The sequence below is a fragment of the Sander lucioperca genome, chromosome 19 (genome assembly GCF_008315115.2).
Source record: "Sander lucioperca isolate FBNREF2018 chromosome 19, SLUC_FBN_1.2, whole genome shotgun sequence".
NCBI lineage: Eukaryota > Metazoa > Chordata > Actinopteri > Perciformes > Percidae > Sander > Sander lucioperca.
The window spans coordinates 22,586,190-22,612,692 of NC_050191.1; the positions used below are offsets into that span (position 1 = coordinate 22,586,190).

Below are 26,503 nucleotides of genomic sequence, written 5' to 3' on the forward strand. Positions count from 1 at the left end.
AACTAACCAGGGGGTAGGATGAGTCAAGCAACCCCCTGGTCCTTTTCCTGGCTGGCTGCTCCCGTCACACCAGGTTAAATCACACTGTGCAGGTAGCAGACCTGGCTGCGAGTTGAATACGGGGTGAATGCAAAAAGAGAGACACATGGGAGGAGAGGGGATTTGAGTTGGAATAAAAGGGATGGCATTTTATCGTGCTTACAGTACAAGAAATCGCTCGTGTTAAATCAGAAGTGAGTTGCTGCTGATTTGACTCCTGGGTTAAACCCTGTGTGACCGCAGATGTGGCGAGACACGAGTTTGACGTGTCTACCAGATGTTGTGGGTTTACGTAGACCTGCGTCTTAACCTTGGTCGCCGTTCGCCCCTTCTCTCTCACCTTCTTGCACATGCTCTTGCACTGACTACTGTGGGAGGAATGACACAAAACTGTAAAAAAAAAAAAAATGTTTCCACTTCTCCCCCCCAGGGTACTGGCCGGCTCCCAACCAGCGAGTCCTCTCCTGCCACAGGCTACTTGTCCTGCGTCCAGAAGCCTGAGGCCGTGGTGCACGCCATGAAGGTACTACATTCACTGTCATTTTTCTGATCACCATTACACTAGTTGAAATCTGGCTTTGCGTCTTCTTTCCCCCAAACTGTTTTGTACTGTTGACTTCAGTCCCACTTATTGCTGCGTACTATCTTTTCGTTTAACTGTGTAGGAAGATGAGGTTCCCATTTTTTTATTACTGCTCACTCTGATTGGTCAGCTGTTTCTCCAGATTCAGAGGTCTGGAACCAGGGCTTAAAATGCTTGAACGTTTATTGGTTTTGCATATTGTTGGAAAGCCCTAATTGAGCTCTTTTTGTTCCAAAATAAATCCATTTGTGATGAAAACAATACTCAGACTCAAGTATAAAACATTTTCAGAGTTAAATGAGTGCACAAGTGCATTTGTAAGTGAAAGAAACTGATGTTAGACGCAACAAAAAAACCCCGTTTGGAACAGACACTTCTGAAGTTTTGACTTTGCTCCATATAACATAAAATAAAAATAAAATGGCACTTGTCATCAGGTGCTGGAGGTCCACGAGAACCTGGACAAGCAGGTTCCTGAGGACTACGAGGACGATCTCAGTGAGAAAGAGAAGGCCATCGTGCGAGAGATGTGCAACGTAAGTGCAACCCTTTCCCTGCTTCCCTGACAGTTCTTCTCTTGCGTCCACGATGTTCCTGTTTGTCCTGTCGGTCTGTTGGGCAGTTATTTTTGTTCTCTTCTAATGGGTGCGAATCGGGTCAGTTTTTGAGCTGCTTTCACTAATGAGGAAGCCTCATCTAGACTCATTTGTTACGGAATGACACTTGCAGCAGTGTCCCCGGCCACAGCGCTCCCCCTTGCTTTTTATCTCTCTATCTCTCCACCTCCCCTCTCCCACTCCCTCGCCTCAGCTCCAAAGCCAGCTCTAAACTGGAAGCCCAAAGTAGAGGCTCGTAGTTGAGCTGTCAGGGCAATTAAACTGGAGCGGCAGGGAAAAGAACACCCCCGTGCGCCTCAGCCTCACCTCTCCATTCTTCCTCTCCTCTACCCTCCCCCCCTCATCCTTCTCCATCTTTCTCGGCTGGCGCTGAAAGGCCCCGGATAAAAGGTCGGCTGATTAGAGAGAAAAGGAGAGCGGGGCTATCTGGGCCCTGCAGAGGTATGTGACAGGCCAGGAATCTGGGGAGCACTACAATAGTACCTCTGTAATATCACCAGGGTCCCCTGGGGGCCCCCTCTCACTCACTCCACAGAGCAGAGATAGCTCTGCTAAAGTGTGTGTGTGTGTGTGTGTAGTCTTTGCAGCTCAAAGTCAAACTGTGAGCATTTGAAGTTTTTTGACTCTTGAAGAAGAAAGTCTTTTTTTTCCCCCGCTGCCTAGCCTTACTCTTTCAGTCTCTGCCTCTATGTGTGCCTGTCTCTGTATGTCCTCTTCCCCTCTCCAACTTCTCTCTCTGCGTCTGTTTGCAGGTGGTGTGGAGAAAGCTGGGCGATGCAGCGGGATCAAAGCTGTCCGTTAGACAGCACCTCTCTGGGAACCAGTTCAAAGGGCCGCTGTAGCATGGCAACCAGAGAAAGAGATCAGGATTTACAGTACCTACACTCACCTGAAAACACCTCTTACTACCTGCGCCTACACAACCCATCATGCCGTGCTCCCTACTGCCTACAGCACCCAGCATTCCTTCAATAACCACTCTCTTAAGACTAGACTGGCTAATAGCTACTGAGCGGACCTGTTAGTTCTGTTATTCACATGCACACCTTTACGTGTACAACATGTTTTCATCTCTTTTAGAGCTTATGAAGCGTTGACAACTGGCAGCTAGTTTCACTGATTCGCCACTTTTCTTCGTGGATGTGGAGGCTTTCAGCTACACAATGATCTCTCTCTGTAAACGCTATAAACACACACACACACCACCTTTAGTCCTTTAGAGCATAGCTGTGCTACATTAGGCTAACGATACGGCATGGTTTCAAGCACAGACCAGGGCAGAAATCTCCTCACATGTTGCTGGGATGTGAAGGCAACATTTACGGCGGTATCTTCAGATAGGTTTTGATAGTACCTCCTATAGAGACCCTAGCTCCTGTCACATGTATCGCCCCCTAGTGGTCAACGAGTATAACTAGCATTAGCGTTCTAAAGTGTTAACTAATGTGAAACCCACTGTGACCTAGCGCCTTTTGCTCATCAAGTCTAAGGATAATACAAGTCTAGAGATCACTGTTAAATTGTGTATATTCTGTATAAAACCATAGCACTACTTCATTGTTATTGTTTTTACTTTTATCTATTTTGTATTCTAGCGTGGCCATGTGATCAGTTATTTAGTTTGAAAAGCACATGACCTGTCCTTAAACAGGGTTTTCTTTTTTTCTTTTTTCTTTTCCAGAATAATTGCTATTATTCCTTCTCTCTGTAACCTCTGAAAATATATCAAGGCCATTCTGAATCAAACCATCTCCAGGGGCTAATGGTTAGATCATTTTCTCACTTTGTGAAATTAAGTAAAATTGTATGCTGTGTGCATGCTCGACAATCATTTTCTCAGGTTGGGAGGGCTACAGCTTTGCCCATCTGTGACTGCGTGTGCGTGCGTTTGTGTGTGGGCGTGCATGTGTGTGTGTGTGTGTGTGTGTGTGTGTGTGTGTGTGTGTGTGTGTGTGCATGTGTGTGTGGAAGGAGACTGAATGGTTCTCTTGAAGCTGTAGCATCTGCCTGTGAATCCTCTTTTCCTCTATTGAACCTGGTTACAACTCGGTTGAAGACTGCTGAAGGCATTTGCTGAATCCATACAAAAAGCCAATTGTCCCATTAAACCTTTATAAGGCCAAATATTAAACCCTAAGTTCAGTTTGGATGGCATTCTTGGATTGCTCCTGAATTCTTGTTTATCATTTTATATATCAGTAGATGAAAAAGGTTACTTTTCTTAAAGCAACTACAAGGAACTTTTCATTTCTCTTTGGAGCCCTGTGGACACAAGCGGTAGTGTTTCCCTGAGCACCGCCGCCTCGTGTCGTAAAGATGTTGATCTGGCTAGCACGTGCCGTGCATTTCTTTTAGAAGCGAGTGAAAGAAAGACGCAACTTACTTAAAGTGCCCATATTATGAAAAAATCACTTTTTCTGGGATTTGGGATGTTATGTTGTGTCTCTGGTACTTCCACACACATACAAACTTTGAAAAAAATCCACCCATGCTGTTTAGAGTGAGATACAGTTTCTGAATGTGTCCTGCCTTCAGTCTCTGGGTGAGCTGTTCAAAATCGGCACGGCTTGTGACGTCACAAGCCGAAACGAGCAGGCTAACCGCAACCATTAGCTCGTAGCGTTAGCGTTAGCATGCTAATGCTAGCATGCTAACGCTAGCATGCTACCTCATTCTCAATAGCAAAGCACTGCTACAACACACACAAGTTCACCATAATCTACAAAAGAACTACTTACATGTGCACCCTCATTTAGAAGTCTCCCAGCTAATCCTGCCTTGTAACTGACCGAAGTTGTAGAAACAGCCTTTCTTTTACTGTCTGTGGAGCTAGCTAGCTGACATGATCTACATCTGAGCTACTGGGCATGTGCAAGTGCAATCAAAGATAGTACAGAAGAAGAAGAAGAAACGAGGTCTCACTCTGTAGCTAAAACAGAGACCAGCTGAAAAGAGGATCTGCAGCAGTGAGAGAGAGCGGTGCAGTACAACAAAAATATGGTGTTTTTTGAAAATTAAACCATGTAAACCTATTCTGGTACAACCTTAAAATACAATTATGAACCTGAAAATGAGCATAATATGGCTGCTTTAAAAAAAAAAAATCTTTTCTTAAACACAGTTGTTTGCAGGATGCGTAGTGATGAGGTAATGTATCTATTTGTGGCTTTGTGAGATTAATAACTGCAGTATGACGATGTGAAACAAAGTTAACTTAGTTTTGGGCACCAGTGTTTTCAGTTCATAAATGAATGGAAGACTACGCCCTGCAATGTATTTCATGAATAAAATGGACATATTACACACCTGTCTTAAGAGGAAGAGGGACAATTTTAGGATCGGTTTTGAAATCCCGCAGTTCTCTCCAGCTGTTGAATGACTGACCAACGCTGACTCGTGTTTTCACCCGTGCTCTATCACTATCCCATTTAGCTTTTTTTTTTTTTTTTTTTTTTTGTTCTTCGGTCAATTATTCTCTTTTAGACTTTCCTGATCCTGCCTCAGTATCAGCCATGACCACAAAATATAACTTCTAAATTCACTGTTAAACTTTGCCTGGAAAAATTTTGTTTCGTCTAATTTAGCAGTGAATCGGACCTGGGGGCCAAATCTTTTCCCCTACTATGGCCACGCCAAGACCCGCCCTTTAATAGCAGCTTGATTGGTTGGGGTTAGGCATTGACCTCGGGTGGTTAAGGTTAGGATAGCCGATTGGTCAGGGGATAGGACCTGTACAAATCGGGTTACGTTACCTTGCGTAAGTATGGACGTCTGGCCAATAGTAGTGATTGAAGGGCGGGTCTTGGCGTGGCCATAGTAGGAAAAACAAATGTTGTGACTAGGAGACAGGCCTTAATAATAACTCCCGTATTGGCCCGAATATAAGATGACCCTGATCATAAGATGACCCTGTCTAATAATTCATTTTATTTGAAAATAATGATTAAAAAAAAACACATTGAATGAACTTACGTAGGCTGTTGTTTTTAATATCTTTTAAATAAAATCATGTTTTCAATATCTCTTAGATTAAGTTGTCACATTAAAATTAAGTTAAATGTAATTTGTACATTTGTAAATGAACTACTTATGGTATTTACTGTAATTATAATAAAAATGAAAATGAACTGTAGTCTATTGTTAGGTCTATTTCTAACACGTAATAATAAGGCTATCCAGACAGTGTGACACAAACTCAGAGCTTCAGTTTACATTAAATGGTACGGGTTGGACATAAAAAACACAACGGCTGTTGCATTCGGGTCAGGCTTGGTTACTACTCTGTCCTTCGGCCATAAAAACACTATTGTCACTCCTACTCTCTGGTTCCACCGGCTCCTCCCATAGAATGTCATCCTTAATGGCTCGTCTTTTGGCGGCACCTGCTGTTGTGAATGTATATTGACATTTTCCCCCCTAGATATATGTATACCAGGGTGGAAAAAAAAAAACGTCTTATATTTGAGCCAACACGTTATATAGAAATAGCCAGTCTTCTCACTGATGGTCCCGTTTGGTTATGTATGTATAGAGGCATCAGTATTAAATGGAGACGATTTCATAACCAGTTAAAAACCCCTTGTAGCTGCTTTAACTCAGTCCTTCTCTGTGGATTCAGCAGGTGTGTTTATGCAGCGCATGTTTCTTCAAAGTTGAATCTTTTTTTTTTTTCTTTCTTAGAATATGAGAGATAGGGCTTCCCTTAGATGTCTCCTGAAAACACTAACATTGAAAAAACGAGTATTTCTTAATGAACAAATGCTGTTTGTCCGAGTATTTATTGCCAGGTGTCAGACAGAGACGGGAGCGCTATCAGTAACTGAACAGTCGTGTTTTAAATGTATCATGTGTACTCAAACTGTAAAGTATATTTGATGGCCAAGTTTAGTGACTGACAGCTCAGGCTCTCCCTATCTCTGGTGTTATTTGTTCCAAATTAGAACATTTTCTGAGGCTGCCCGCCGTGCACCTCTGTTCTCTCAAACAATGGGGTCACAAATAAATCCAAGTTATGGTTTTTTAAAAAGTGTCCTTTTTTCTAGGAACTGATTTTGAAGCCATGATGCAGTTTTGAATACTTTATAAATGGCATTTGATTTGAAAATGTGCCACATTTTTTTCTGCATGGTGTTTTGATTTGGAACCCGACTGTCTTTTTTTTTTTCTTCTTTTTTTTAAACCGCTATAGTGTTTCTTTTGTTGTGCCTAAATGCTAAACCCACAGTACAGAATCCTAGAATCTACAGTGTAAATGTCAATTCCTGTACTAACTAGCATGGCTGTAAGTTCTTTTCATGAATTTCACTGGTAAGATGAATATTTGGCAGGTGAGAAGAAAACATGGAATATTTAGGCCACTTTTAGAAATATTTGGGAGAAAATAAACAAAGTTGGTTAATGATACTGTGAAGTGCTGTTTTTTGTTTGATGAAGCAACCCTTTTTGCAGGCCTGTAGTTTTCTCCAGTAGATGAGTTAGACTGCCCTCTGTTGGTACAGTACTGGATGTCAAACTGCAGATCTTTTCTATCAAGTTATGTATATGAGTAATTCCCAACATCTATGTTCCTAACCTACAGTCTGTTTATAACCAGAGGTACTTTAACAGCTAAAATAATAAATCTAACTCAACCAAAAAATAGAATTGTGATTGGATTAGAAAAAATAATTTCCATTTAAGTTAAGGAGGAAAATAAAGCTAAATAGTATTACACGTTGGAGTAATCCTAAGTACATTTACAATAACCCATCAACCTTAGTCAGTTGAACTATAGACTATAAAATAGCTTATAACACATTAACACCAACTGTAATTGATAGTGCATGAAAAATAGTTAGCGAGCATAAAAGTTAAAATTGTTAGCAAAAGTAAAATAAATGGTTGAAAATAGTTTATGGATAAATGTTATTAGTTAAATAGATAAAAAGTTAGCTATATATATATATATATATATATATATATATATATATATATATATATATGAAAAAGCCCAAAGTACAGATAAACAGTTGACAGTTAGCTGAAAGTAATGGATAATGTTAATAGTTAGCTAGAAATGACAGTTGAAATAGTTAGCAACCGTAAAAGTAATGGACACGCAGTTGAAATAGTTATCTATATATATATATATATATAGAGATAGATATCCATCTATAGATATTTATATCTATATAGATATATACACAGACACACACACACTTGAAAAAGCTCAGTATGGATTAAAGTAAAGGATAACAAATGGTTGTATGTTGGTTATATATTGTAACTTTATAATTAAATTTGCAAATGTTGGGAACCACTGCTGTAAACAATGAATCTGGTTACAACTTCGAGATCTACAAGGTTTCACCTTATACAGATTGAAAACACACCACTCCGTTCAAAGTAGGAAAGAGCAGGCCTTTATTGTCCTAAATGCCACTCGGACACAAAACCAAAGCTGCGTACAGAAAACAGAAGAGAAACCTGACTAAGGCACATATGGATTGAAACTCTCAAAACAATATGCCTAAATGAAAAGAACAGATATGTACAAATATACCTTAGTCTGTCCAGTGTTAGACATGGTGCGTTTGATGACAGGGTTTCTGTTGTATCTACATGTAATACTGTCTGCTGTGCACATTCACACAAAACAGGGAGACAGGGAATAAGTGTGACAGTGCAGTAAAATGAACGCTGTGTTTTCAGAGTAGAAAGTAATGTGACAAAAGGATATACAGTACGTTTGAAAGAACTATTTAATAACATGTCTCAAGTGTGATAGTCCTTTTTATTTTTGACTACTGCAGGTACAACCATCAAGATTTTATTACGCGTTTTTTTTTTCCTCTCAGCAAAACAGTGGGAATGTCGAGAAACGAAAAACAAGATTGCAGGGGAAAGGACACTGGTAGGACTGGAAATTCAGAAAAAAAAAAAAAAAAAAGACAATCAAGGTGACAGAATATAGAAGGAAAGATAAGAGTCAATCTTTGTTCTACTCAAAAAAAGGTAAAGTAAAAACACAGAACATCTCATCACTCCACAAGAAATGAATGAGCATGTGTGACAAAACTAGTTTCAGGGTGCTAATATTTCCTGGTACATTTCCAGAACAACAACAACAACGAGTGGACAGTGTTTGTTACAAGATCCTGGAACTAGAAGTACCATCCTGTACATGTTTAAGCCACTGAGACTGCTGTCTTCCAGTGCCAGTTCAGGTTCTCATAACAATACTGTCCAGAACTCACTTTTTTAAGTCTATTTGTTGTTAAGCCTTCATTAAGAACCTCATCGACAAAAGTCATACTGGAGGTGAACAAGCTCTCCGTCTGTACCAGCCGATTAACACGAGTTCCTGGTTGTTTCTACTGCATCTCCAGCTGCGGCTCTGCACGGAGTCAGTTTAAGGGACTGTTGTTTCACTCTCATCTCATCCACCCACCGTGATTCATGGGCATGCCGGGCGGAGGGGGCAGGGGCACCTGTGACTGTCCTGGGGGCACGGGGGGCGGAGGATACCCAGCAGGCAGACCTATAACTGGAGGGGGTACGTGGCCCGGCGGCATGCGAGGCGGAGGGTAGCTGTTGTAGCCCGGCGGCGGATACGTTGGCGCCAAGTTGGGGGGCGGGTAGCTGGAAGGAGGAGGGCCCGGAGGCGGTGCCGCAGGCGGCGGGTAGACGTGGTACGGCGGTATTGGGGGTGCGTAGCTGGGCGGCATCGGGGCGTAGGAGGGACCCTCCGTCTTCATCATCGACTGCAGGCTCTGGTAGCCTTCTCCGGACATGTAGGAGCTGGTGGTGGACATGATGTAGTTGGAGGGCGGGGGCGGAGGAGGGCGATGGGGCAGGGGCGGGGGCTGATGGGGAGGTGGAGCGTGCGGCGGAGGAGGAGCCGTTTCCGGTAATGGTTCGGCTTCCGTGGGAGGGGCCGGAGCTGGGGCTTTGCGCTCTAGAGAGCGACAGAAAATGACAAAGAGAAAACAAACTTGTTAAAAAAAACATTTGGCATCTTTCCTGTAAAAGAAAAAAAAACACGAGGCTACTCATTTCTTCCCCCCCGTGACATCTAATAACCTCTCCATTCCCCGACTGTGAGCACACAGCCAGACCAAGACTGCCAGGCTTCAGCCACATAGGAGGTCTCGTTATCAGGCTCAGGCACTAATCAGATTGGTCTGGGAGAGGTTAGGAGTATGCGTGTGTCGGGAAACAATGTCCAGACGAGTTGCTGGTTATGTAAGCAGACAGAGGACTAAAGACTGCGTTGCTTTCTAAGCTCGAGTCTCAGGCAGGGGGTCCTGGCTGCTTATCATGGGCCTATCTGATGGCACACGCAAACAGACAGCGGGGTGTCGACAGGATGCCAGCACGTACCTATTCTCTAACTAACACCAACTCTAACTCCTCACAAGTTAAAAGATGCACTAAGCGATGTCACGTGTTTTTTTAGGCTACAACATTTTTTTGTCACATACAGCAAACATCTCCTCACTATCCTCGAGCTGCCTGTCCCCTGAACACACTGTAAAAAACCGCGGTGTCTGTAGACAGCCCAGGCTCCACAAACGCCAACAAAAACAAACTGGCCGACCTGCACCACACAACATAAACAGAGTTCCAGCCAATAACCGACAAGAAGGATTTGGGGGGGGGGTCAGTGCGCGGAAGCGAGGGGACGGGATGAGGAGGGAGGGGCGAGCTAGCCTCCGTTTTGTTTGACAATACTTCTAACGTCAACAAGAAGTGACGTCAGCCAACATCGCTTAGAGCACCTTTAAAAGAAGACGGTAGAAGGTAAACGGTCACTCTTACCTGGGGGAGGCTGCGATGTAGGCAGAGGGGGCATGGGGCTCTCCAGTCTAGGAATCTTTGATCCAACTTGTTCTGGGAATTAAAATGGACCAGTCAACAACGATGCAAAAGCTTCTTTTTTTTTTTTTTTTTTTTAATTCAGTGAATGTATTAGTGAACTTCGCTGTAGGCTTGAATATTCATAAAATCCTAAAACCTGCCAGGAAAATACTAATCCCAGCTACTTAGAATCTACAGGGCATATATAGCTGTAATCTTGCCAAGACTTTTAATCTAAATTGGTGTCATGGTAATTAGCAAACGTTTCCTGGAGGTATTGTAGTGTATTAACAGAAATGTACGAGGTATTTTAATGAGCAGAGTTTTGCCTGCATGACGTTTGACTAAAGTCTTACCTGGAGCCTTTGGTTCATCTTTTGGGGATGTCTGAAGAAAGAAAATATACATAAAAAACATGAATGCTCAGTTCCCACTTTAAGGTAGGTTATGTTGAGTGTTGATCTATGAATCAAGGTAAAGACATACGCGAGTTGTGTTGGACATTTTACAATGCAACTCAAGCATTTACTCACATGTGAGCGTTTGAGCTGGCGTGCAGGGCTGCTTCCCTGAGGGGAAGTCTTCTTCGGTGGTGGGGGAGGAGGGTTGGGGGCTGGTGGCAGTCCCACTGGGGCTGGAGGAACGGGGACCTGCGGAGCAGCTGCCCTCTCCTTCTCCTGTATCTGCTGAGGGATGGGCTTGTTTCCCTGGGAGTACAGATCCAGGATCTGGTGGCAAATGTCTGGAAGACAAAGACGTGTTTTTGTTCAGACTAGTCTGAAAGGAGAGGAAATAGGGCTGCTCGATTATGGAGGAACATTTTTTATTTTTATCATAATCACGATTATTATGGTCTTTATTGAAATGACAATTATTTAACACGATTACTCATTGACTTTTGGAAAGGTGTTGCCTTTATTGAACTTCAAAAAAACAGTGAAAAAGCTAAACCCATCACAGTGAAAACACCTAGAGCTGCGACATTTCCCTTAATACTTTTCCCATTTTAACCTTCTTTTTTGTTGTTGAAAAAGTAAGAGTTTACTTGCAGACGTAATGTGATAATCGTTTTTCTCAATTATTCTGTTACTGTGATCATTAGGAGCCGAAATCGTAAATCGCCATTAACGTTTTGATTTGATTGCACAGCCCTAAGATTAAACTAATTGCCCTAGGAGAGCCAGGAGGTGTCGAGGCGTAATGTACCTTCCAGCAGCTCAACTGGGACGTCCTGGACAAACTGCTCCCACCAGCGGCGGGACGACTGCTTGGCGGTCCACTCCTGGATGTCAAACTTACAGAGGCGGCCGGCCAGGTACATGACGGCTACTGCAATAATCTCTGGTTCCCACTGCAGAGACAGCATGGTGCACAGGCTGCCCGGGACATAGGCGACACGGTTACACACAAGAACAAAAGGGTACAAACGAGTACAAAGCAACAAAAGGCCGTGGCTGGATTTGAGTCGGGGACGGTGCGGTTATGTGCTATGTGTCTTAAACCACTAGGCCACTATGACACACCCATATAATTCATTCTTTATAAAAAAATAAAAGTAAAAAAAACAAAAAAAAAAACACTTCAGACTACATCTTTTGTGACATCTCTATTCAATGATGCACGTATTTACCAGCCAGCAGGTTAGGTGAGTGAGAGAGAGTATTAACTACACAGCGTGTCCTATGCATGACACGTTGCACTACAGAGGAAGTCATCTGTGATATGAAGATAGTTTACATGCCACCTGCTCACCTGTCATTGACAAAGGTCCACGCCATCTGTAGCACCTTGCACACTTTATTCTTTTCCCCTTTAAAAGAGAGAGAAAAAAAAAAAAAGATCCATAAGCTTTCCAAATATCTATAGCTATAAAGCGTCACCCTCTGTGGATCCCACTTATCCCGTCTCACCTTTGAGTTGCTTGACGTAGCGCAGCAGGAACATGTAAGGGTGCTCCACCTGCAGGTCAAACTTGATGGTCTGGAGTAAAATTCTCTCCAACACCATCACCTCTTCCTGTCAAATCAAACACATGCACGTTAACTATCCCTGTTGGTGAGAAGCAGGGTGACTAAAGGCTAACTCACTACCCAGGGCACCAAACTTCCACCTAGAAAAATGTTTTTCCACCTTTTACACACATGGCACATCTGGAGCATTTACTGTACATCACATCTACCATACTTAAGGCCCGGGCACACAGAGCCGATAATCGGCCGTTGGACAGTCTGGCGAGGTCAGTGACTGGAGTCTGTTCGGTGTGTTCCGTGCCGTTGTACTTCATTTTGGCCGATGTGACATGTATAATTGGCGAGGCGGGCACTGCCGGCATTCAGACTCAGATGACCCATCTGATTGGTGGAGTGCTAACCCGGAAACGGGAGCGGAATGAGCGTGACTAGAGTCTCTCAAAATCTGACGAAAATCTTTTAAACTGACCTTTGTCGATCTGAAATGAAGACAGATTCAGCAACTGCATGGCCTATTTCACGCTTAAAATGTTTTCAGAAACACGTTTCGGTGAACTATTTTAGTACAATATGAGATCGTATTCTGAACAAGCCGCCATGACAGTCTGTCTTTGAATTTCCGGAGAAACAAGACCCACGTGACGCGTTGGTCCTATTAACTGCCGGTTTTTATTTTTGGGCGACAATACAGATTAGCGTTGCCTGCTGTTATGGAGACGTATTACGTCTCGTCGCTTTTGTGCGTTCCGAGGCACTTTTTTGACCAATTTGGGGAGACTGATCAGCCCAACTGCCTTTTCTGCCGACGTTTGGCCGTCGGCTCTGTGTGTCTGGGCCTTTAGTAGTAACTTTAAAAAGGTGCATCACTGCATCCTGTCATCATTTAATAAGTTGATGTTTCTGAGGCTCTGTACTCTGGCCTTGTTTGGATCAAACTATGTACAAACTGTGTAATGTCTCAAAACCACAGAGCAGAAGAAGAAAAAAAAAAAAACTGCACCTTCGGATCATCTCCAAACTGGGCAAACTGCACATCATTCAGTAAGCTGCGGGCTGTTTTGATGATGTCTTTACACTTCTTTGGGGTTTCCTCCACTTTGCCCGCCAGGAAAAGACAGCAAGCACCAGTCACCTGTTAAGACGCACACAAACAAACAAACAAACATTAGTCCCACACATTTAGTCCACTTAAAGGGAGAACACTAAGGGTAACCATTCACTGAACTTACATATCTGGGGAACTGCTTAAAGGAGTGAAACATGTAGAAGCGGTGGAAGTATATGATGCCAGTTGCCAGTGTGTCATAGTGTCTGATAACAGTCAAGGATGTTACAGAAACCACTGACAGTTACTTGCAAGTCAAGTTCATGAGCAGCTATGTAAAATCCACCCTGACAAAAGAGGGTTTCCCTTTGACTGTGCCGTTATAATCTTAATGTACAATAACTCTCTGTTGCTTCCTGTTCACCAGCATGTCTTTACAACAAAATGTTAATGCAACGCCTGTAAAAGTGAGGAGGAAAAAGCCACAGCTTAGCAGGACTTTTTTCAAAAAGGTTTACTGTATTTCATTAGGAACTAACTGAAACAAGGGTCAAAGACCTTTTTCACGGCAGACATGTTGACATGTCATAGTAGGAAAAGCACAGGTGTATTCAAAACCATTCATGATGGCTGCATCCCCCTTAGGAGAGGCCCTGGTACTGTGCATGCTGACTCACTGAAATAGCTTACTGGGACACTTGATGGAATTGAGCCATCATTAAGGTTATCAACTTCAGCTGTGCTTTTCCTACTATGACAAGTCAAAAATGTCTGCTGTGAAATAGGTCCATTGGGTTATCGTTTAAGATAGATATTCATTTGTTTTTTCAGTGTTGAAATTAATCAATCAAGGATACAGGCCAAGTCTGGTCCCCACGTCAAAAATGAAGCGGGCTCCTTCTCTTCGATACCGGGCCTCTGTGCCAGGGTCCAGGCCTTCAGACTGAGAGGGGGTGTGGGCTAAATCCTTCTTGTCCCAGTACCAGCATGGCTTAATGTGGTCCAGGATTAGTTGGCCTGAAAAGTTCTCCTTGAATTCCTTCATTGGCTGAGGAGAGGCAACGGTGGATGGACCCGCTGTACTGGACTGCCAGGTTACAATGCATAAAACAAGATGGCAGTTATTAACATCATTTAAAAAACATTTGTACTGAAAGACAAGACTATCAACTTCCCCTGAATACTAGCAGGGTAGGTGTATTTTGCAGACTGTCAGGCAAGAACACCACGCCATGTTCTGTAGCTATCTCTTTCAGAATGTATTGTCAAGAAACGGGGGATAGTTTAGTTTTTTGGCAACCTGTGAAAATCCTGAAACTTTATTAATTATTGAGATGTTAACGTTACTAAGCTAGCTGCAAACAGTTTGGAAGTCCTCAAGTTAGAAAAGCAGAAAGAGGAGACGGATTCTACGGGAAACGTAACGATAATGTTTGGCACATCGATGTATTATTAAGAGTAGGGGTTTGGCATGGCACCATCCCATTCATTCATAAACTAAGGCTATCGATACCCATACATAAAACATTAAGTATGTGACATAACTAGCTAATACATTGATATGCATTTCAAAAACAACGAAGAATTTCCCCGTATTCTCCCTATTATATACTGTCTATGGTATTAGCATAACGAAGCTGCATGCTAGCCTTCAATAATATCGAGCTAACGACAACTAAAAGTTGGCTTAGCTAACGTTACCAATAACCACCAATGCGTGGGCTTAAATCGATTGTGTATAGCTAGCTAGGCCAAAAGGTACGCCGGTAAGGTCAGTTAAATACACCGACACGCTAACCTGAACTCAACTTCGAAATAAAGGCAGTTGACAGCTAGCGTTAGGCCGACCAAGTCATACTCTTCGCTAGCAGCCTCGGCTAGCAAAACTTGCTTTGCTCGAGGTCTGCACACCGCTAAGGCTAGGAGCACTGCGCCCAGTCAAAACTAGTTAGAATTCAGCTCGATTATCGTCCGTCTGTTTGTAATGAAACACGACTCTTACCTTTAACATGTAGCCGTCGGAGTAAATTACCCAAAACAGACAGATGTGTTAATAATCCGCAGTTATTCACAAGAAGTTGGCTAACAAGTGATCCACTACAGTCCCCATTGTAAAGGGCACCACCATTATGGAGGACGTTAGACACTGTTGGCAGACGTCATTACGCAGGACATCTGATACACATGCGCTGTGGTTAAATCAAGTGAGTCGTCGTCTACTACTACTACTCTTATATACTACTACTACTACTACTACTACTACTACTCTTATATACTACTACTACTACTACTACTACTACTACTCTTATATACTCTTATATACTCTCTATGCTACTACTACTACCGTCTCTGGTTATTCTACATCCATGTTTACCGCTCCTCTGCTGAATTAATTTGTTCAACGCTTTAATTACTATTCCCGCTACTGGAAAACCCCAAACAAGATATGAAGAATGATAAGGTAGTATGATTTAAAAAATATGTTACTCCCAATAATATCCACTAGAGGGAGACAATGAATTACTCATGGACTTGGGCAGCCAGACTGTTTTTTTTTTATGGCTTACCATGTCTATAAAAAGCATTTTTCTGAACAAGGCTTCAACGTGCTAATCACAAACATAAACAACATTTGCATACACTCTATGAATAGTTTAAGATAATATGTTGAATGTTCAATTCATGCTGGATTTTCACATATCTGTTTAAAAAGACTATGTGGGTCTGTGTTCAGGCCTCAGGGCTGCATTGCACTCGAATAGTTTGAGCAGGTAGCCATAAAAATCATAGACATGTGTCCTTAAATATATAGAAACATAATTATTTCAGACATACAGTGGTGCAAAATGACTTGTGGCAGGATGGAAATAAGAGGGACTGGGATTAGAGATTAGTTTAGACCATCATTTGAGAAACCATGTAATGTAAGGTCTTTGTTAAAAGGGAAAACAGTTTCTGGAGCTTTTGAATACTAAATATAAAAATATAAATATATCAATGGAAGCAATTTACCATTGTCTTTTGAGGGTTATAGACTATGTATTTTTTTTTTAAATCTTTATAAATCAAATAAATATTTTTTGTTTAATATTGTAAGATACACGTTTGTGCCATTCCAAAAATCAGATGAATTTGGCTGAGAGTTTAACATTAAAGGAATATCACAAAACATTGTTTTACGAGTTACTGTTGACATGTCACAGTCAATCTTGACCATGAATTAAACTTTGAGATGACTAAAACAGAAATAATGAAATGCTTTTTACCACGTTAAGTCAAAAATCATGGTTATCCCTAGTATGCATGTAGGCTGCAGCTATGAAATGCAGAAAGCCTACTGGAGCAGCATTGTTTGCACAGCAAGGGAGCAATACAGTGCAATAATCTTATGAAAATATTTAATTTTTGCAATTTATGATATGATCCCTTCACTCGATAGGAACAAGACCTCATCATCACTTTTGTTTGCCTCAAATGTTCCAGTGTAAGAGCAGACGACAACTAACATCTTGTGCCCTCTTCGTTCCCCTCCCAGCCTCACTCCTGAGGACAGCCAGCATTGAATCATTTACTTCGTCCTAATAAGAAAAAATGGAATCTGCATGCATTATATATTCACTCATGCTCGGACAAATCCTCTTAACTGTGGGAGAAATTGTCAGGATGTGTCCTGTAGAAAAGTAAGAGCCTTGTAGTTGTATTGCCCGTAGCAAGGGACCATCTCAATCTGTCACTCAAGTCCCCACACACACACACACACACCCACACACACACACACACACACACACACACACACACACAAGCATCAACCACAATAAATCAGCTTATGAATAATATATACTTGTACTTTCTTTATTAATATTAAACATTGCATAATGAAGCACTGACTATAAGCAAATCCCAGAGCAATATTCATATTACCATGAGCTGTCCTGGAGTGGACCTCTCATTGTTTATGACAGTCCTGTTGTGGTTAAACACATCAAATTGCTACTTAACCTCAACACTTTATACTTTTGTTTTCATTCTTAAAAACACTTGTGTTCAGTGCAGTTTTTTCCCCTCATACATGATGGTCTATTTTAAGATATTAATGCAATTTTGGTATTCTTTAGAGAGTTAACGGATGGGAGAAGCATGAAAAATGGAAGATAAAAGGATGTGATGAAGGTTGTGACCCAGAATTATGACCAGTTAAGATGCATGTACTATTGCCCACTGATGTGCAAGAGCTCCCCTACTTGAACTTTGTCCCTGGGCTCATTTTTATGATTTAACATAAATTATACTGTAAGTACCTGGAATTCTCCTAAAGCCTGAATCATTTTGGGGAAAAAGGCCTCAAATGTCAACATGTCTCTTGTTACTTGGACAAAACTTTCATTTCAGCATATCCTCATCTCTTGTGTATGTCTTACCCTGCGGTGTGTTCAGGTATCTCCGACTCAGCGATGGCACTTACCACACAAGATGCATGTCTCCTTAGAGGCAACACTTTGGACTTAAAACCTTTCCTGTGTCCACAAGCAAGGCGTGTTGTGGTACATTAGCCCATGTGTGCACCCCAGCTTAAACTGCATTTGCCCGGATCCAGCGGATACAAGCTATAATGGAGACATTGATGCATTATTGAGAAACCCATGGGTAAGGATCAAGAAACTGCTTGCAGCAAGCAGGGATAGCAAGAGAGTGTGTGAACTCAGGATAATGTTTTTCCTTCAGCATCCAATGTGTTCGCGACTGCTGTTGCTCTCTTGGCCCAATGCAAACGCGAAGACATTTCATGTCATATCCCACACGGAATTTACGTGCTCCAGTCAAAGCAATATGCTTGACAACATGCTGGGCCTATCTGTGAAAGATAGCTGTTGTGCTATAGTGTTTCCATGTGGAGTCTGCTGAGGTTATGTCTACTTGAGCCAGAGCTGAGATGACATTTCATTTATATAAATAATTACTGTCCTGAAAGTCCCCTAGGCCTGCCCTGAAGCAATCAAACTTCTAATGCTCTTAAAATTGCCCACCATGTTTTATTAATGGCTGACTATGAAATGCATTGCTATAGCCGCACACGTCCCTGCTGATCCACGAGGACAGTGTTAACTTTAAATGGCCTTATTAGGCTTTATGCTTTTATCTAACAACGTATTTTAACCAAATTATAGCACAGAGCAGGTTTGAATTGTATGGTAAGGTAGGGGGGAAAAAAGAAACTTGAATGTGTTCTTAGCTGAGCTGTAGCCTGTACAAAGCACTTATATGTGCATACACTGATCTAAATGAATACAGTGAATTATGTGCGGAATGATTGGCCATTAGTGCCATTAATTGCCTCTGAGTGAACCTTATCTGCTCTGCAAGGACTCTCTTACATTGTGAACTGTAAAACGGCAAATTAAGGAGGCTTCATTCTAAAAATAAGAATAAAGTATAATAAAGCAGTGTTAATGTTTCACCCCCTAAACAGGTTTGTAATGTGCCCTGACTGTGCCAACAGAGGGTACTGTTGCCTCACAACATGTTTAAATTATCCCAACAACAAAGATGCAGCCTGCTGTTTTTCCCCCACTCTCTGATCCAATGTGAGGAAATAGGTGTTTTATCTGTATATTGATCATGTGCAGCAGTGTGATATGATCGTTTACACAGCATGGAATGCCACAATGACCTAAAAATATTCATTATCTTAAAGGTGACCTTTTGAACCCAGATTGACCGACATGGTTTATTTAATCTGATCTATTAGGTGTGGGTGGTCCTGATATTCCAGCTATGGTAAAACAGTTTCCATCTGGTATTTCAGATGGCATTATATGAGAGGAAAAAGAGTTTTAACAATGAATGAACTGATGAAAACATACAGGGAAAAGGCACAAAGAGAAGGGAAACATGATAAGACTCTTCATCATGGTCTTTTGGATGCAATGGCCATTAGAGCCGATAAGGTATGGAGACGTTTGGAAGAGGGAAGTGTGACAGCGCCTTTGAAATGAGTAACGACTGATGAGTGATACTTTCTTTTTGTACGGAGCCCATAGCGCTGAGGTCCGGAGAGCCACCGCTAGTTGCCCTCAGTGTCCGCGTGTTGTGTTGTGTTGTGCGCCGCCTTTACGCGCCTGTGGTGTCTGAAACGTCACGGAGGCACATGAACTTGAACCCCCCCCCCCACACACACACACACACACACACACACACATTCAAAACACAGGCTGCGTATAGTCTGCACACACACAAATGCTTCCATCGTGTGAGTCAACAAGAAGTAGCCTCGACACTGTAGGGAACTAGGAAACATTGGACCTCTGCTTGTTGGACGAGGAGGAGGTGTCTTGTCTGCCCGCCTTCTCTCTCTCTCTCTCTCTCTCTCTCTCTCTCTCTCTCTCTCTCAATCAACGAGGCTTCTGCCACCAGAGCCAAGAGTTGCCGTTCCGCGCACCGATGCCAAAACGCGCAGGAGGAGTCAGTGCCAAAGGGTCATTTTAGCGCACCGCTGCTGAAATGGAAGGACTGTAGGGAATCCTAGAATAAACAGCAGCCATTTGACCCCCCCCCCCAGATGATATAATCATATCATTAAAACTAAGAAAAGGGAAAAGGAGCCAAATAAGAGCCATCACCAGCGGAGTGCTCTGTACTTCATCTGACTGTCACCACGGTGTCTGCAGAGGTGGGCAGTCCAGGATTTTTGTTTTTGTTTTATCTGCAGAAGGTCATTGCCAGACATACCTGCCTTCATATCATCATCATCATCATCGGCCGCTTGTAGCCAACTGCTTCCTAAAAACTACACTTTGGCTTCCTCAATCCAGGTGTTGCTTCTTCCGAAGACGCTGCGGGACATTTTGGACAAACTGGTCTTCCATCCTTATTGCGCTCCTGTCCGACTCCACGCCTCCCGAGTCCGAGCGCGCATCAAAGTTGCAGCCGAAGACTGTGAATAGTAGCCCACAGGGATTAGGAGAGGGAAAGGTTGGTTACCTGCGAGCCAGAGAGGACCGACACCACGGTCCAAGCCGACTCCAAGTGCCGTTCACCGGGCGATGCCAGAGTAAATGCCGGGGCAATGTCCCGCCGCAAGCAGGTGAACCCGCAGCACTTATCGTTGACGCACAGGGAGACAGTTCGGGGTGAGTTTCATTCCTGAGACAAGACTTCTCATACATGATGAAGTATACTGGTTTAAATGATTTATAGTTTGTCATTATTATTAATTGCTGTTTTTAGAGCAAAATACAAGTATTTATTTGGATATAAATCCATGCATTGTTTAGTCTTTGAAAATGCGCCGAACAAAGCAGCTAATTACAGACAATAACTGACATGTGGAAATACATTTACCACGCGAGAGAACACTGTACTATGCAGTTTGTTTTTACTTACTTATTAGGCTGAATTTAAGTAATTGTTTAGGTTGATAATAGTTGTATTACACCTTTTAAAATGTATCAACACAATTCAGTGATATTTCAAATGCGCCTTTCGCAGCTTTATATGACTTTACTAGAGATGATCTTATGATAGGCTATCTACATTGGGACTGTCTGGCTGTGTGTGTGTGTGTGTGTGTGTGTGTGTGTGTGTGTGAGAGAGAGAGAGAGAGAGAGAGAGAGAGAGAGAGAGAGAGAGAGAGAGAGAGAGAGAGAGAGAGAGAGAGAGAGTGAGAGAGTGTGTGTGTGTTTGCATGTGCACACGTGCGAGCTGTAATGCAACATTTCATCACAACACAATTTGGATTTTTTTCACATCATATTGCAACATGTGGCAGTTTGTGTATTTATGTGTACTTTGTTAAACATTTCACCTATTTCGAATTCAAGTTAAGTTCAAGTTATTTCATATGCATTAAATACGGTTGTTTGTGACTTATCTATAGGTAGGTAACTTGTATCTTAATTTAAATGTATTTTTTATTTTATTTAAAAAAAACAAACTTTCTCTTCCGCTCTCACTCCATCACACACACATTCTTAACATCATTTTTCTTGACACATAAAGGCCTTTCTACACATTAAGGTAACCTTTGAAGAACATCACAAAAATTGTGAAATTGTGGAGATGAATAAAATCCGCTTGCAAAAATCACACCTAAAAAAGAAAACACCACACACAAGGCAACGACAGTCTGAGCTTGTATTAATGCGATATTTCAAAACGGAGGGTCATCACTTAGTTTGAAGCTTTTCAGAGCTGCGACCAAAAAGTGTGATTAAATTGCACAGATTAAATCTGAGGCAAGGATTTTATTTTATTTTTTTTTCCTTTGTGGGCATATGATTAAAAAGTCGCATAATCCAATTTCAAATCAATTATATCAATCTAACCTTCATCTCCCAGCGCTCTGCTTTGCCTAAATCCAATTTCATAGAGGCCTAATCTGGGTAATTCATTGCAGAAGTTCATGATGTAATCTTTGGCCAATCTGTTTTGTGTTGAAAAGGGTTCGACGCATTCCGTCCCACCCGACACATTTAGCATTTAGACTAATCATTTACCCCATTCCCTTCGTCTCTCTCTCTCTCTCTCTCTCATGTCACTGACTCTCCTCCTATTATATTACGGTAATTTTAAAAACGTATAGAGCAATCTGAAATCTAAATGTTTACTATAACCAGTGTTTTTTGTTTCCTAATTGAAGGAGTACGGTGCATCCTCAGCAGATTTTTAGGCAGATGACAAATATTGATCCAGCTTGGATATTGATCTGACAGTTTATTCTCTCCGCTGTCACAGTCACTGCCTGCCAGTTCATTAAGGTGGAGACCGAGTTGATCCCCCCACTCGTTACATTCACGACTGTTGCACAATTTCTAACGTAACCACTGTGCAGTTTCACCTCAGACATGTGTGTGTCTGATCAACATTTACCTGCATGAATTATGACAAGTGATTGCAACGCTTTGCAAATTTCCATTTTGTCTTTAGAGAACTGGTGCAGATTTGGACTAATCAGTTAAATATTTGACTTCTGTGCTTCCAGTCATGGGTCACTTTGTTTGAAATCTTTTTTTTGTGTGTGTGTGTGCAAATTAGTTCACCTGCTGTGCACTCAGCAAATTCTTCAAACTGAACATATTCTGCTGAATGTAGATACTTGCATAATTACACTGATAATTAGTTGTCACAGATTAGCCTTAAATGTCTTAATTTCCTTGTCCGAGCTGAAGCTGCGTTCACATGTCTCCAGGGTGCATCTGTTCTTGCCTGGAGCTTCTTTTTTTCTTTTTCTTTTTTGGAAATCCTTTTTAATCACCGCTGATTATGATGACGCAGAGACATTCAAGTATCAAACAACAACTTAAGTTGAGCTGTTTGCAAATGCTGACAAATGTTTGATGTTCAGCGGAGGTCAATGAAAGCGAGTGCAGTGTAGGATGCTGAGACGCTGCGCCACCTGGGCCTGAATCTGGTTCTACCTGTTTTCTTACATGGTAGCCTACACACTGTCTCCTGCTCGCTGAACTGTGGCTGCAATGATCTGAGAGGCCCAAGTGCAAGATTAAGGAAGGCCCTGCAGGTATTTTTTGTTGTTTCCTTTTTTGATGCTATCATGCAGATCAAAAGCCCAAACTGGACTTTGAACAGCAAAAAAAAAAAAAAAAAAAAGAGGACATTTCCTCATTATTTATATGCAGTTTTTCCTCTCTCTACGAGAACAATGTGCATCTGTGCTAATGTGTGCACAGATGCACGTGTGTTTGCATAAAACGCCTAAGCCATGTTTACCATTGGTACATGTCTTAATAATGACACCACATCTGTAGCTGTGATGGACGGAATGGCTTTTAATGCACCTATCATTAAATGGCTGGAGGCTGGGTGTCACTGTGGGCTGTTCCCATAAGCTGGGTGGGTCTGGAATCACACCTCAGGTCTGAGGATCTGAGGAGCGCTGGGGGGAAATCAAACTATAATTTGATTAAGTCAACATCTACTGAGAGCTTCGCGAAAGTATGAACAGCGTTATTGTCAGACAAATAATTATTGCTTATATGCTTAATATTTTGAACATAACCTGGCCAATAGGTTGGTCCAGTGGTTGTACAACATTTCAGCGTCAGCTGTCAAGACCAATCCCTAGGTGTCTTCTCACAAAAGTAATAATAAATCGTTTCTGCAGCGTGCTAAGCGTACATCAACTACATGTCAGATCAGACGTTATTCAGTGAAACTAAACACAGCCTCGTGCCCTGCAGCCAGGAGCGTATAGGTCATACTCTACGTGGAAGTACAGAGAACCTGAATATCAGCATATTTCTGGTCAGGCTTAGTGGAAGACTATGTTCTGGAGATCTACTTGCCAGGCCAGATGTTACAAGGGACGTACAAGAAGTGACTGTTACTGCAATGAATGCATACAATGTACTAGAATGTGCCAGGCACACACACACACAGACACATATACTGTAAAAAATGCACCCTCAAAATTAGAGCTGCACAATTAATCGCAATTTCATCGAAATTGCAATATGGGTTAGTGCAATATCCAAATTGCACAGGGGTGCAATATTTGTTAAAGGCAAAATATGTGTCAAACCTTTCTTAATTAAGTATGAAGAGACGTCCTGGCCTAGAAATTGTATCCTACAGGCTAAAGAAAAAAAATCTTCTTTTGGTACAGATCCTCGAAAAAATCATCCAAATGATCATTCCCTCCAATATCGTGCATCATATCGCAATCACAATATCAGTCAAAATAATCGCAATTAGATATTTTCCTCATATCGTGCAGCCCTACTCAAAATGCATAACCACAAATACAAACTGCATGAATTTCCAAACACTAACAACTCACATGTAACAAACTATGTTGTCTTAGTTAAGTTTGACCTTCAGTTTACAGCTCATCCTTTGTTTTATTAAGGCAAACATCCCCTCTAGGCTTTTTTCTAGGCTCCTTTAGTCAATGATTCAGCTTGGAGTCACATCCATGACAAAGACACCTATGATAGGGATATCCTTCTGAATTACTCATGCATTAAAACGTGGAACAACACGGTGTTTAGTATCACGGGCCCTTCCCTGTTTAGAGACTGGTATTGTTTTTCCTAATATCAGAATTATTACAGAGAATTGTTTTCTGGATCCAGCCATGGCAACGCCTCGTGATAACTGTTTACTCTCAGAATTGGCATGCTACTTGTGAGACAGTTAATGTTTTCGTCTTTATTCGCACCATATGGCTGTCAAACACTGGGGGGAGAAACCCACCGTAAGCACTGCAACACCACAGTAAATATTCACACACACTGTGGTAACCGGATGATAATCTCACAGGAGATGACTGGTGAACGACGTATGATTTACTGTGAGGCCATTGCAGCTTGTTCTCAGATTTTCTTTCGATATTTCAGTACCATTGGACACATTTAATCAATGTTGCAATGCCATAAAGCTTCTTCTTTTAAAAAATAAATTATATATATATATATATATATATATATATATATATTAGTATATCTCTTTACATTTCTTTGGCAAATTTGATTTATATCCCTGAATGTCATGCCTCATAGCTTGCAAGTCATTTATAGCGATTTAGTGACACAGGCACAGTCAGCTGCAGAGCCGTATTTTGCTCACTTTCAGACTAATAATCTAAGATTTATGATAAAAAAATGAGACTGCTACAGATTAAATGGTGATAAGATAATGAAACACACAGGCCTGGCCTTACACAACACAAACTGTTGCAGCACTCCTTGGCAATCGCAGCCGAGAAAAGGGATAGGCTAAGCGAGGCCGCTTGTTGTCTTAATTTTTGATTGCAACCATCTGCAACGTTGCTGGTGTCATTTATTTTTGATGACAGCGTGAATCTTACCCCACTTTCCTTATGGGGTTTACACGTGTGTGTGTGTGTGTGTGTGTGTGTGTGTGTGTGTGTGTGTGTGTGCGTGCGTTTTTAGCTCAGAAAATGGAAGGGTGAAAACAAACAAAGAAAGGGAGACAGGTCTGAACCCATACAGTATGGCCGACTGTCATATGAGTGCCCCTGGCCTTTACTTTGCCTTTACCAGCACAACACAGTGTGCAGCTGGTATTGAAATGTTGTGTAAGGTCAGGACTCGAGCCTCAATGGAAAATAGTTTTCTGTTCAACACCGCATAGAAGAATCTCATCAAATTCACTTCGTTAAATAAAAGCAAATGTTTCACATCCAGCAAAATTACATTTCCTCCGTTTTTATATTCGACTATGGGCAGAATAGAACTTGTCAAACCATGTTGGAAATATTTAATTTGCCTTCACCTTTACCTCAGGCAACAATGAAAGCAACAAAAAGACTCATCGCACATTTGTAAGAACACATAAGGACGGACACAATAATTAGGCATTAGTGGGATTTTTAAGGGGCATTAAAGTCAGAGGACATTAAAGGAACCCTTGTGTACATGCACCTCGGCATGTTTTACCTACCTAGCTGGTTTTACCTGGTCACCGCTGTGAAAAACACTCACAAGGGCGTCACATTTTCTGTATCATGTATCTATCATGACTGTAAAATTGCAATGAAACTAATCCAACTGTATAGGCAAACATTTTAATATTTGCACTTGAAAAAAGAAGAAGGTGCAAATGAATTCCTCGCCTCTGAAAACATTGTAACTTCATTAAGTACTTCTTGGCCGGGCGTTTGAATATATTTCTCGACCTTTCACACAACTGGAAATATTAGTGAAAGGGGCCCATTGTCTTCAGCTGTGTCTCCCATCTGGTACACATTGTGCAGCGGCAGCGGCAACAGCAGCAGCAGCAGCAGCAGTGGAAGTGACTGACTGACTCTCTCCTCATCAAACTGATAGGGGGTGCTCTAAGGCTGCCTGACTTAACTCACACTTGATAAGGCAGTAGTAGCAGGACTGTCATTTGGTGAATATAGCTGTGTGTGTGTGTGTGTGTGTGTGTGTGTGTGTGTGTGTGTGTGTGTGTGTGTGTGTGTGTGTGTGTGTGTGTGAGAGAGAGAGAGAGAGACCAAGAGAGAGAAATAAAGTATGTGTGGTATCATGTTAGACAGCTGGGTTTCACTGCTATCATCACGCCTTCTCAATGCTGACATGTTTGACAGTGCGTCTGCTATGCTCCCTTACCTATCAAGCATGTTCCTCTCACATAGGAGTTTATACAGAGAGAATTAGACACCGTCTGTCAAGATGATAGGCTACATTAGTGCGTTTCCATCTCGGTGTGTTTGTGTCCACAGTAGACCCCTTCAAGCATTCCATGTTCAGTTCCTTCTTGCCCCTGGTTTTTTCTCACACAGGTGAGCCTCGGGATAGACGGGTAAGCAGGTTTCAGAGAGGGGTGCGGTTTTCATAAGATGTCCGACTAATATTCCAGTGGCATAGTGACAACACCTACTAATTTACTGCCTTCTGCCCCCAGGCAATGTTACCCAACCACAGATTAGAAA

The 26,503-nt window shown here is 41.9% G+C and overlaps 3 protein-coding genes across 13 annotated transcripts in view; 2 read left to right on the plus strand and 1 right to left on the minus strand.

Moving 5' to 3' along the window:
• ccdc85cb (coiled-coil domain containing 85C, b) overlaps nucleotides 1-2,997 on the plus strand; it is a 52,322-nt gene extending 49,325 nt beyond the window's left edge. For 4 of the 8 annotated variants that reach the window (XM_031288107.2, XM_031288108.2, XM_031288109.2 and 1 more), the window contains 3 exons: nucleotides 470-562; nucleotides 1,060-1,158; nucleotides 1,992-2,997. In XM_031288107.2, coding sequence (XP_031143967.1) covers nucleotides 470-562; nucleotides 1,060-1,158; nucleotides 1,992-2,081 — 282 coding nt within the window. In that variant the 3' untranslated portion in view covers nucleotides 2,082-2,997. The remainder of the gene's footprint in view (nucleotides 1-469; nucleotides 563-1,059; nucleotides 1,159-1,991) is intronic. The other 4 variants (XM_035995116.1, XM_035995117.1, XM_035995118.1 and 1 more) reach the window with 1 other exon arrangement.
• Nucleotides 2,998-7,617: 4,620 nt separating this feature from the next.
• On the minus strand, nucleotides 7,618-15,295 carry ccnk (cyclin K). Of its 2 annotated transcripts, none has more exons than XM_031288106.2 (11): nucleotides 15,095-15,295; nucleotides 13,950-14,179; nucleotides 13,277-13,358; nucleotides 13,048-13,179; nucleotides 11,988-12,093; nucleotides 11,830-11,887; nucleotides 11,284-11,453; nucleotides 10,611-10,819; nucleotides 10,434-10,464; nucleotides 10,039-10,110; nucleotides 7,618-9,175 (listed from the first exon to the last, which is right to left on the minus strand). In XM_031288106.2, exons 1-11 carry the CDS (start codon nucleotides 15,101-15,103, stop codon nucleotides 8,652-8,654), a joined length of 1,623 nt encoding a protein of 540 aa, XP_031143966.1. In that variant the 5' UTR covers nucleotides 15,104-15,295; the 3' UTR covers nucleotides 7,618-8,651. The 2 variants fall into 2 exon arrangements, with proteins under 2 accessions (XP_031143966.1, XP_035851008.1); XM_035995115.1 differs by lacking the exon at nucleotides 15,095-15,295 and adding an exon at nucleotides 14,902-15,063.
• A 4,044-nt stretch (nucleotides 15,296-19,339) lies between these two features.
• The window catches only part of bcl11bb (BAF chromatin remodeling complex subunit BCL11B b), a 31,450-nt gene continuing 24,286 nt past the window's right edge, over nucleotides 19,340-26,503 (plus strand). Inside the window, exons 1-2 of one of the 3 annotated variants that reach the window (XM_031288102.2) lie at nucleotides 19,341-19,759; nucleotides 19,902-20,219. In XM_031288102.2, the coding sequence (XP_031143962.1) occupies nucleotides 20,156-20,219 (64 nt within the window). In that variant the 5' untranslated portion in view covers nucleotides 19,341-19,759; nucleotides 19,902-20,155. Of the gene's footprint in view, nucleotides 20,220-26,503 lie in introns of all 3 variants that reach the window. The other 2 variants (XM_031288103.2, XM_031288101.2) reach the window with 2 other exon arrangements.